The sequence below is a fragment of the Saccopteryx bilineata genome, chromosome 3 (assembly GCF_036850765.1).
Source record: "Saccopteryx bilineata isolate mSacBil1 chromosome 3, mSacBil1_pri_phased_curated, whole genome shotgun sequence".
Classification (NCBI taxonomy): Eukaryota; Metazoa; Chordata; class Mammalia; order Chiroptera; family Emballonuridae; genus Saccopteryx; species Saccopteryx bilineata.
In genome coordinates, this window is record NC_089492.1 from 255155137 (window position 1) to 255168347 (window position 13211).

The 13211-nt window shown below is 36.3% G+C and overlaps 1 protein-coding gene and 1 pseudogene across 2 annotated transcripts in view; both read right to left on the minus strand.

Moving 5' to 3' along the window:
- Positions 1 to 13211, minus strand: part of LOC136329072 (cytochrome P450 4X1-like) — a 64126-nt gene that overhangs the window by 24669 nt on the left and 26246 nt on the right. For both annotated transcript variants that reach the window (XM_066265022.1, XM_066265021.1), the window contains 3 exons: positions 11610 to 11737; positions 9453 to 9580; positions 9218 to 9369 (listed from right to left, as the gene is read on the minus strand). In XM_066265022.1, the coding sequence (XP_066121119.1) occupies positions 9218 to 9369; positions 9453 to 9580; positions 11610 to 11737 (408 nt within the window). The remainder of the gene's footprint in view (positions 1 to 9217; positions 9370 to 9452; positions 9581 to 11609; positions 11738 to 13211) is intronic.
- On the minus strand, positions 198 to 566 carry LOC136329073 (GTP-binding nuclear protein Ran-like; annotated as a pseudogene).

A 13211-nucleotide genomic window follows, 5' to 3' on the forward strand; every position in this document is an offset into this window, starting at 1 on the left:
AAACAGCCCAAATATAAAGTTTTTTTTTTAACTTCCATATTCTTTCTGAGGCCTATTTACCTTTCTAAGCTTCTCAAAGATCAAGCACTGGGTCTTCTTAGCTATATAATAAAGTGGTAAACAGCCTGACCTTCTGATATCACAGAACAGTTGCCTATAAAACTAGACTTCTGATGATGGGTCACAGCTTCCTTTTCTCAGAGGCCATCATTCTCATCTGGAAGAGTGGTGGCCTGAGCATCCTTTATATTGTGCTCATACTGTGATTCCAAAGCTGGGTCCATGACAACTTCTCATTGGGCAAGAGCAGGCATGGAGACAAACTCCAAGTTAGGGTCTCCAATTAGTTTTCTAGCAAGTCAGAGGAAGGCTTTACAAGGTTGTAGTTACTTTTGTCTGTTAGTAATGTCGTAATACTGAAGATTCCTTTTTCAGTGGGAGACAATTAATTTTGCCTCAATGTTCCTGTCCTTCATACCCACACAACATGATGGGGAAGTTTTTACACACTCGTACCAGATCTTTATGCCAATTTTGTATGTAACTCTTGAAGTTACATTGAACATATAATGGCAAACTTCACATGGATGTAATGCTGTCTGTCAGTTTGCCAAACTTCTCCTGGCCTGCTGTACCTCACATATTGAACTTAATAGGTCCTCTGTTGGAGTGGAATATGAGGGGATAAACCCCAACATGTAGGGCGGTTATGTTCTTTTTCTCAAATTCACCAGGCAGCCTGACCAGGCGGTGGCGCAGTGGATAGAGCATCAGACTGGGATGCGGAGGACCCAGGTTTGAGACCCTGAGGTCGCCAGCTAGAGTGCGGGCTTATCTAGTTTGATCAAGGCTCACCAGCTTGAGCCCAAGGTCCCTGGCTCGAGCAAGGGGTCACTCAGTCTGCTGTAGCCCCCTGGTCAAGGCACATATGAGAAAGCAATTAGTGAACAACTAAGGTACTGCAACAAAGAATTGATGTTTCTCATCTCTCTCCCTTTATGTCTGTCTGTCCCTATCTGTCCCTCTCTCTGACTTAAAACAAAAAGAAAAAAAATTCACCAGGCAGATGATGTTTCACAAACATAGTTTTCCCAGTTCTATCACCACCACCCAATACAAGTTTGAAGTGAACTTGGGGTTCTCCTCAGTGGCCATGATGATATTTCCAGAGGCATCTCTGCATTTTTCTAAATGAACAGCTGTCATAAAAACATTTCAGGGCAGAAGGGACTGGCATGAAATATTCAAAGTGATGAAAACCAAGGATCTAAAACCAAGACTACTCTACTCAGTAAAGCTATCATTTAAAATTGAAGGAAAAGAACTTCCCAGACAAGAATAATCTAAAGTGGTTTATTACCACTAAACCAGTATTACAAGAAATGTTAAAGTGTCTTCATTATGATGGAAGAAAGAAAGAAAGAAAGAAATGAAAACATAATTATAAAGAATAACATGGCAATAACTATATACTTATCAATAATTACTCTAAATATAGATGGATTAAATGTTCCAATCAAAATACATAGTGTAACTAACTGAATAAGCAACAAAACCCATATATATGCCACCTACAAATGATGCACTTCAGATAAAAAAACACACACAGTCTGAAAGTAAAGGGATGGAAAAAGATATTTCATGAAAAATAAAAAAGCTGAGATAGCAATACTTATACCAGACAAAATAAAATTTAAAGCAAAGGCTATAACAATAGATAAAGAAGAATATTTCACAATGATAAAAGATCAATCCAACAAGAAGATATAGCCCTAGTAAATATTTATGCACTTTACTCAGGAGCAAGTAAATGTAAAGCAAATAGTGACAGCTCTAAAGGGAGGAATCAACAGTAATACAATTATATAAATAGTAAGGGATTTGAACACCCCATTGACATAAATGGATAGATCATCTGGACAGAAATTCAAGAGAAAACAGTAGCCTTAAATAATACATTAGACCAGATGGATTTAACTGATATATTCAGAACATTTTATACAAAGCAGCAGAATATACATTCTTTTTAAGCACACATAGTATATTTTCCAGGATAAACCATATGTGACACCTCAAAACAAATCCCAATAAATTTAAGGAGGTTGAAGTCAAATTAATCATTTTCTCTGATCACAATGGTATGAAACTAGAAATCAATTACAAGCAGAAAATTAAAACATACAAAGATGTGGAGGCTAAATAACATGCTACTAAACAATGATTGTGTTAAAAACAAGAATAAGGGTGAAATCAAAAGATACCTTGAAACAAATGATAATGAAATCACAATGAACCCAAACCTATGTGACACAGTAAAAGCAATTCTAAGAGGGATATTCATAGCAATAAAAGCTTTCCTCAAGAAATTTTTTAAAAAATCTCAAATAAACAATCTAACCTTACACTTAAAGAAACTAGAAAGAAAAATACAAAAAATGCCCAAAATGAGCAGAAGGAAGGAAATAAGGGAAGTCAGAGTGGAAACAGACTAGAGTCTAGAAAAACAATACAAAAGATAAATAAAATCAAGAGCTGATTTATTGACAAGATAAACAAAATTTATAAATGTTTAACCAGACTCATCAAGAAAAGAAAAGAACCCAAACAAATAAAATTAGAAATGAAAGATGAGAAGTGAAAACTGACACCACAGAAATACAAAGGGTTATAAAAAATATTATGAAGAATTATAAACTAACAGATTGGACAGCTTGGAAGAAATGAATAAATTCTTAACACATACAATCCTTTAAGACTGAAGCAAGAAGATAATCTGATTAGACAAATTACAACTAATCAAATTAAAGCAGTAATCATAAAACTCCCCCCCAAAAAAGACATTGATCAAAATTCTACCAAACATTCAAAGAACTAACACCTATCCTTCCTGAAATATTCCAAAAAACTGAGGAGGAGGGAAGGACCCCATGCTCCTTTTACAAGGCCAGCATTACCCTGATTCCAAAACCAAGTGAAGACCTTACAAAAGAGAAAACTATAGGCCACTAGGCCACTAACCCCTATTAACAAAGATGCAAAAATCTTCAACATAATATTAGCAAACAATTCAGCAACACATTAAAAAGATCATATACATCATATACCATGATCAAGTGGGATTTACAAGATCAGTTTGATATTCACAAACAATTATTGTGATATGCCACATAAACAAAATAATTGATAACAATGATATGATTGTATCAATAGATGCAGCAAAAGCATTTGACCAAATTCAGCATCTACTTATGACAAAAACTTGCAGCAAAGGTGGGAATAGAGGAAACATATCTTAACACAGTAAAGGCTATCTATGACAAACTCAGAGTTAACATCAGTGAAAAACTATAAGTGTTTCCCTTAAGATTAGCAACAAGACAAGTATGTCTGCTTTCACCACTCTTATTCAACATAGTATTGGAGATTCTAGCCACAGAAATCAAAGCAGAGGAAGAAATAAAAGTCATAAAAATTGGAAAGGAAAAAGTAAAACTGTCATTATTTGAAGATGACATAATATAATATCTAAAAATCCTAAATAGTCCACGAAAAATCTATTAGAACTGATAAATAAATTCTGCAAAGTAACAGGATAAAAATTGGTTGCATTTTTATATACCAATAATGAACAATCAGAAAGATAAATTAAGAAGATAATTCCATTTCAAATTGCATCAAAAAATAAAATAACTAAGAATAAATTTAAGCAAGAAGGTAAAATACCTGTACTACAAAAATGATAAAATATGGAAGAAAGAAATTGAAGAAAATATAAATCAATGGAAGTATATACCATCCTCAGGAATAGGAAGGATTAATATCATTAAAATGTCCATACTACCCAAAGCATTCTACAGATTCAATACAATCCTTATCAAAACACCAATAGTATTTTTATTTTACAAAACTAGAACAAATAATCCAAAATTTTATATAGAACCACAAAGACCCAAAATAGTCATGGCAATTTTAAGAAAGAACAAAGTTGGAAGTATCATACTACTTGATGTCAAGCTATACTGCAAGGATATGGTGATCAAAACAGCATGATTCTGGCATAAAAACAGACACATAGATCAATGGAACAAAAAAGAAAGCCCCAAAATAAACCAATTGATTATCATCAATTAATCAATGACAAAGAAGTCAAGAATATACAATGGGGTAAAGACAGTCTATTCAATAAATGGTTTTGGGAAAATTAGAGAGATCAAAACAAAAAAATGAAACTAGATCACCTTTTTAAAATGAATTAAAGACTTAAATGAAAGACCTGAAATTATAAAACTCTTGGAAGAAAACACTCTCTGACATTGCTCTTACTAATATTTTTTCTGATCTATCTTTTTGGGCAAAAGAAACAAAAGAAAAATGTAACAACTGGAACTATATCAAACTAAAAGTTTGCGCACAACAAACAAAACCATCAATAAAATGAAAAGATGATCTAATGAATGGAAGAAGATATTCACCAATGATACATTCAAGAAAGGGTTATAACTCAAAATTTATAATGAACTCATACAACTCAACATCAAAAAAATAAATAATTCTATCAAAATGAGCAGAGGACTTGAACAGAAATTTCTGCAAAGAGGACATACAGAAGACCATAGACATATGAAAAGATGCTCAATGTAATCAATTATAAGAAAAATGCAAATTAAAATCACAATATCATCTCATGCCTGTCAAAATGGCTATCCTCAATAAATAAACAAACAACAAGTACTGGTGAGGTTGTGGAGAAAGGAGGACACTTGTGCACTGTTAATGAGATTGCAAATTGGTGCAGTCACTATGGATAATAGTATGGAGGTTCCTCAAAAAACTAAAAATAGAAACACCATCTGTGTTGCCACTCCAAAATCTGTGTTACCTCCCCAAAATTCAAAACATTAATTTGAAAAGATATATGCATCCCTATTATCACTGCAGCATTATTTACAATAGCCAAGACATGGAAACTACCTAAGTGTCCATCAGTAGACATTTGAATAAAGAAGAGGTGGTACACACATAAAATGGAATATTACTTGGTCATAAAAAATTAAATCTCTCCATTGTGACAACATGGATAGACCTAGAGGATATAATGCTAAGTGGTGTAAGTCAGATAGGGAAAGAAAAATTTTATTGATTTTACATATATGGAGTCTAAAAAACAAAGCAAATAAAGCAGTAACGGACTCATAGATGCATACAGCACTGCTGGTTGCCACATTGGAGGGGGTTTGGGAGGCTTGGTAAAAAAGATGAAGAGATTAAGAATTACAAATTAGAAGTTACAAAATAGTCACAGGATGTTAAATCCAGCATAAGGAAGACAGTCAATAATAATGTAATAACTATGTATGGTGTTATGTAGTTACTAGACATATAAGGGGGATTACTATGTAAATTATATAAATGTGTATCCACTATGTTGTACACCTGAAACTAATATAATAGTAAATGTCAACTATAATTGAAAATACATTTTAATTCAAAATTTAATATTTTTCTCAATACTTTGTACTTTATCATAATTATTTAATATAAAGAAAATGTAAAGAATTTTTTCACCAAGTCCTATGAAGATGCCACAAAATCCACTCCTGTTTACTCCAGTGAGGCATACAAATAGTACATTTTCTGTGTGTGCTATGCTGGGAATAGGTTGGAGAGCTACAGCTAAGTATAATGCCTATTTGTGTCTTATATTGTTTCTAATCTGTTTATTTGTGTCCTAATAATATCTATGTTCATGTGTGTATGTATGTTTGTGAGTCAACTGTGCATATATGTAGGAGTATCTTGAAAATTTCCTAGGGGAAAATATATTTTATATTTAACATTTATTCAATTCCAGGAACTGTCCAAAGTGTTATACATATATTAACATATTTAATCATCACCACAAACCTATGAGTTAGGTGCTTTTTTCCCTCATTTTACAGATAAAAGGAGACAAAACAGTAAGCCACTTGCTGTATATCACACCACTAGCTAGTAAGTGGTGGAGCTAAAAAAGGATTAATTACCTGGTTGATAAATATTCTGTATTATGGTGTTCATTAAAAGTAGTGTTGAAGGTGCTTAGAAACTTTAATCTATTTCAACTTTCATATTTATGTTTTGTTAGAATTATTTATTTTTTAATCAAGTTTTATATATATATATATATATATTTTATTCTGGTAAGAACACTTAGCCTGAGATTTACCCACTTAACACTTAACACAATTTTTTTTGCTTTTCAAAAAATCCTTGATAACATTATACTGAGTGAAATAAGTAAATCAGAAAAAACTAAGAACTATATGATTCCATACATAGGTGGGACATAAAAATGACTCAAGGACATGGACAAGAGTGTGGTGATTATGGGTGGGGGGGAGGAAAGAGAGAGATGGGGTGAGGGGAAAGGAGGGGCACAAAGAAAACCAGATAGAAGGTGACGGAAGACAATTTGACTTTGGGTGATGGGTATGCAACATAATCACATGTGAAAATAACCTGGAAATGTTTTCTCTAAACCTATGTACCCTGATTGATCAATGTCACCCCATTAAAATTAATAAAAAATTTTATTTAAAAAATTAAATTTAATGGGGTGACATTGATCAATAAAAATACATAGGTTTCAGGTACACATTTCTATAGCATTTGAACTATTGATTACATATGTTGTGTACCCATCACCCAAAGTCAACTCATTTTGTATCACCTTATATTTGTCCCTCTGTGCTCCCCTCCCCTCACCTTCCTGCCCCACAACCTCCTCCCCCCTAGTAACCACTTCACTTTAATCTATGTCCACGAGTCTCAGTTTTTATATCCCACCAATGAGTGAAATCATATAGTTCTTAGCTTTTTCTGATTTACCTATTTGACTCAGTATAATGTTCTCAAGGTCCATCCATGTTGTTGTAAAAGGCAATATATCATCATTTCTTATGGCTGAGTAGTATTCCATTGTATATATATACCACATCTTCTTTATCTAATTTTCTATCAAAGGACACTGGTTGTTTCCATGTCTTGGCCACTGAACAATGTTGTGATGAACTTGAGTGTACATGTGTCTTGATGTACCAATGTTTTCAAGCTTTTTGGGTAGATACCTAGTAGAGGGATTGCTGGGTCATACAGTAGTACTATTTTTAATTTTTTTGAGGAATCATACTTTCTTCCATAATGATTGTACTAATTTGCCTTCCCACCATTAGTAAATGAGGGTTTCTTTTTCTCCACAGCCTCTCCAACACTTGTTATTACCTGTCTTGGCGATAATAGCCAATCTAACAGGTGTGAAGTGGTATCTCATTGTAGTTTTGGTTTGCATTTCTCTAATAGCAAAGATGAGCATCTTTTCACATATCTGTTGGCCTTTAGTTTTTTTGTTTGTCTGTTTGTTAGTTTTTAAATGAGGAGGGCAGACAGAGAGATAGACTCCCGCATGTGCCCCAACCTGAATCCACCTCGCAAACCCCACCTGAACCCCATCTGAGGCTGATGCTTGAACCAATCAAGCTATTAACTGTGAGAGGATAAGAGAGAGAAAAGGTGGAGAGGGAGGGGAAAATAAGCAAATGGTCACTACTCATGTGTGCTTTGACCAGGGATTGAACCAAGGACATCCACATGCTGGGCTGATGCTCTATCCACTAAGCCAGCCAGCAGGGCCTCTGTATGTCTGTTCAGGTTCTCTCCACTTTTTTTAATTGGATTGTTTGCTTGTTTGTTGCTGAGCTTTGTGAGTTCTTTATATATTTTGGATATTAAACCTCTTATCAGAGTTGTTTATAAATATCATCTCCCATTTGGTTGGCTGTATATTGTCTTGTTGTTGATTTTATTTTTTGTTACGCAGAAGCTACTGAGTTTGATATAGTCTCAGTCATTTATTTTTGCCTTTACTTAATCCTTACTTTTGGTGTCAATTTCATAAATTGTTCTATATGGCCAAGGTCTATGAGTTTAGTACTTAATGTAGTACTTATGTTTTCTTCTATGTAATTTATTATTTCTGATCTTATGTTTAGGTTTTTGATCTATTTTAAATTAATTTTTGTGCAGGGGGATAAACTATAAATGAGTTTCATTCTTTTGCATGTGGCTTTCCAGTTTTCCCAGCACCATTTATTGAGGAGGCTTTCTTTTCTCCATTGTGTATTTTTGGCTTCTTTGTTGAAAACTATTTGTCCATACATATGTGGTTTTATTTCTGGGCTTGCAATTCTGTTCCATTGTTTCATGATCTATTTTTCTGCCAATAACATACTGGGGTTTTTTTTGTTTTTGTTTTGTTTGTTTGTTTGTTTGTTTTACAGAGACAGAGAGAGAGTCAGAGAGAGGGATAGACAGGGACAGACAGACAGGAACGGAGAGAGATGAGAAGCATCAATCATTAGTTTTCGCTGCACGTTGCCACTTCTTAGTTGTTCATTGATTGCTTTCTCATATGTGCCTTGACCGCGGGCCTTCAGCAGATTTAGTAACCCCTTGCTGGAGCCAGTGACCCTGGGTCCAAGCTGGTGAGCTTTTTGCTCAAGTCAGATGAGCCCGCGCTCAAGCTGGCGACCTCGGGGTCTCGAACCTGGGTCCTTCCACATCCCAGTCCAATGCTCTATCCACTGCGCCACCACCTGATCAGGTAACACATTGTTTTGATTATCGTGCTTCTGTAGTATAATTTGAAATCAGGTAGTATGATACTGTACACTTAACACAACTTTAAATGTATAATACATTATTGGTAATTCCAGGCACTATGTTGTAGAGTAGCTCTCTAGAACTTATTCATCTTCCGTAACTAAAGCTTTATACCCATTTCTCCCTTCTTTTGAGTGTATGTCCACATTTATTCTGTTCCTCTACTCATTCCTATGCTGCATCAATATTTTTCATTTTTTGTTATTACTGCAATCACACTGTAAAAAGCTAAATGGAATTTATGCTTTGAAATATTAAGTGCTCACTTACGTTATGTTTGTGTTAATAATAATTATGCATAATAAAAATTATATAATATGTTGAAAACTTCTCATAAGACCACTACTACGAATGTAGCAAACTCTCCTAAAGGACTTGCATTTCATCTACCAGCATCCATATAAAAGCTCCATTAAGAACAAGAGTTTGTTCTCTTTTCACACTGAGCCCTACTCCAATATACAGACATAATACGGTTATGACAATGTATGCATTTGGGCAACCCAAACCCAAGAAATACCTGTATACTGATTCAGATTGTTGCTTATCTTCTGGGAGCAGCATCCCGCAGGGCTGAATTTGAAAATTATGTCATGGTGAAATAAACTGCACAAGCGGGAAATGATGATCTTTCGGGCTTCAGATATCGATTTTACATAATGATCATGGGTGCTAGAGAGAAAGTGGGGATAATAGTTCAATAAGTGACTTAGGTAATGGTAAGCAAATGTCCTTATTGCCCTCCTGTCACCGACCTGTTTATCTGGCAGTTGGTCTCCCGACTGAAAGTACATTTCATGAGTGTGTCCAGGCTCATCAAGATGATGTCCTCAAAGACCTCCACAGGTGTATCCTGAGTACCACAAATCTTCTCCCATTTACCCTGCACAGGAAGTCAAGATCAACAACGTCACCATCAACTGCTTTTAATAACGTCTTCTCCCTGACCCTGCCCTTATGATGTTGGGGAGACAACCCTGATTTAGCAGGAGAAAAAGTCACACAAGCAAATAAGCTTAATGTTTACTTGGCACCCAGCTAGGTGACAAAGAGCATGGAACAAACCAGGTATCCAGTAAATGACTGAATTAAGTATTGTTGACCTTTTAGTTATTACCATAACTCTACTTTAAAACAGGTCAGAGTTCCAGTAAAACAGATAATCTGATACGAGACCCATAATTATTACTAGGTGTCTTTTCAGGGCTTCCTGCATCTTCAGTCCCTAAACTGTTAGACACCCTACCCCATCACTACCCTCAAACACCACAACCACACTTAAGGTAAACTTGGATTAAAATAAAAATCCAAATAAACCCAAGTATTTAAGTTTGGATCACTGACATTTGTTGAGCACCTCTGCCTATATAGCTAAGTGCTAAGGATTTGGAGGCTATAAATAAAAAATCAGAAGATATTTTTAAAGTGTCAACCGTTTAGTCAATTGCTTTCGCCCTAAATTATGTAAGTTTTACTGAGTACAAAAGTGAGTTTAGAAGAAATGAGAGCAAAAGGGAAGCTCAAAGCCGCAGGCACATTGGCATAACTCATCAGAAGAAAGAGCTGTGAGAGGAATCTCAGGGAAATGTGGGACCGAGAAGTGAGGGAGACAGAAATGGTTTATTGACATGATGATAAACTCAAATACCACCACTGGCTGACAGGCAACTGTGTGTAAAGCTACACAGCTCCAGAATCAGAAGATCACGCCCCCTTTCACTCTAACCTGCACCGCAAGCTCTCTGCCTCCATGACTCGCACTAGTACTTACTTTCACCAGAGTCCCAGCGGACTCAAGGTTAAATTTACCTCTGTGAGCCTGGCTGAGAACCCAGCCAGTCAGTGGTTTTCTCTTGGGGAACAGGATAGGCTTGCAGATGAAGTTGGAAAAAAACCCTGGCTTCATTTGTTGTGTTAGAACTGTTTATGATGAACCTGTATTAATGCATTACTTGTCTGATTTTTAAATAAGTGCAATTTAAAATTTTATCATATACAAGAATATTTTTGGAATAGAACTCATATATAAATCAGGGAGTACCCCTAGGAACATTCCTCTACAACATCCTGCTGTACCTTTGAAAAGGTGCAGATAAATTCCTAACAATATTTCACTCCTTCATTATCCACAAGAGGAAACACGCATCTGTGACTTTAATGTAGATACTTCTCAGCCTGACCTGTGGTGGCGCAGTGGATAAAGCGTCAACCTGGAAATGCTGAGGTCGCCGGTTCAAAGCCCTGGGCTTGCCTGGTCAAGGCACATATGGGAGTTGATGCTTCCAGCTCCTCCCCCCTTCTCTCTCTCTGTCTCTCTCTCGTCTCTCTCTCTCCCTCTCTCTCTCCTCTCTAAAAATGAATAAATAAAATAAAAATTAAAAAAAAATAATGTAGATACTTCTCATTTGTCAGATTACTTATGGCCATCAGGCAAAGCCATTTCACTCCCAACCCTTTGTTCATGCTAACTCGCTCTGCCTAAATTCCCTCCTCCATATTATCCACATATTCAAGTCCAGCCCAGATTTCATGATAAATTTGAGTCTTCTCTAAATCTGAAGCTATGATAGCTGCTCCAGGTTTCCTTACCCCACATACAACATTTACGATTTGAATCTTACTACTTTTATTTATTGCCATAGAATCTCACAATATATCTAAGACAGAAACCAGATATATATATATATATGTATATATAATTTTATATATATATATATATATAATTTTTTTATCATCCCCCAAAACATAGCAAAGGCTTAAATAGACACTTATGCTTAGTGGGTACTTGTACATTGGTTAGTTTCTAGAAATCATCCCCCTTTGACTTTTACTATCCACTAAACATATGTCTAATACATTCCCTGTTGGAAGTATTTTGCAACATATCAGAACACTTTTATCCCTTCACTTACCAGCATTACATTCACAGACTGGGCCATTACATTGATGTAGGATTTCAAGATATTAAAATGGAACACAGGAGTTATTAGGCGTCGGTGCTGGAACCACTTGGGTCCATTTAGACTCAGTAGTCCTTCTCCTTGAAAAATAAGAGGCCCAAAAGCATTTGATTATATGAGATGATGAAAGAGAGGTGAGAAACAGACACCCTGGAGTGACCATGACACAGTCATGACATAGGGGAATAACAAAGTAGTGCTCATATATTAAGATCAAGGAGATCTCGTTTTGATGCTTACATCTGGGATAAATGTATTTAGCATTGATAGAAAAATCCTATTTTAGAAAGTATAATAATTGAGTAGGTCTCTTAAACTTCCTGAGGCTTGGTTTTCTTTCTTCTTCCTTTTTTTTTTCTTAGTGAGAAAAGGGGAGACAAAGACAGAGACAGACTCCCATGTGTGCCCTGACCAGGATCCACTCAGCAAACCCACTAGGGCAGGCATCCCCAAACTATGGCTGGCCAGCCGCATGCGGCCCCGAGGCCATTTATCTGGCCCCGCTGCACTTCCGGAAGGGGTATCTCTTTCATTGGTGGTCAGTGAGAGGAGCACTGTATGTGGCGGCCCTCCAACGATCTGAGGGACAGTGAACTGGCCCCCTGTGTAAAAAGTTTGGGGACCTCTCCTAGGGGGTGATGCTATGTTCATCTGGGGCCCTTGCTCTGTAGCAACCAGGGTCATTTTTTAGCACCTTAGGCAGAGGTGATGGAGCCATCCTCAACGCCTGGAGCCAACTCGCTCTAATAGAGCCCTGGTTGCGGGAGGGGAGAAGGAGAGCTAGAGATAGAGGAGAGAGAAGTAAGAGGGGGAGGGGTGCAGAAGCAGATAGTGATTTCTCCTATGTGCCCTGGCTGGGAATCGAACCCATAACATTCATACACCGGGCCAATGCTCTACCACAGAGCCAACCAGCCAGGGTCGAGGTTTGGTTTTCTCAATGATTAAGTGTGATAATAAATATCTACTTCACTGTGTTGCTGTGCTGATTAAATGAAGGTGTATGTAAAAGGCTCCTAACTTGGTCTCTAGCTGACAGAAATACAGCAAATATTAATCTTACCTCATTCCAAACCAATCCATGATCTATATTGTGAACACAGAATTCACAAGAAACTGGACAAGAATATCTACTATGTCTCCAGATATCTCCTCCTTGAGCCTTAGTCTGTGCTTCACACCCACAAATGATATAAACTGGAAACACTCATCAAAGCTAATACCACAAAATCTTCTGTTACTGAGGATGCCATAAAATATTTTGTTTTAAAAGAACCTTAAAGCTTATCAATATATAATTATCATCAATCATGAATGGCTTCCAACACACTGGTCTTGCAACACATGGCTGAACACTGGTACAGTAATAGCCATTGCACTCAGTGCCAAAAATCCATCTTTCATTTAATCTTCATAACAGTCTGTAGATATAACTGTCTTCCTCATTTCAAAGATGAGGAAACAGAAGTTTAGAGAGATTAATTGACTTCCCCAAGACCACATTCAACTAGTCAGGCAGGGACACAATTTAAATCCAAGTAGCTCTAAATCCAA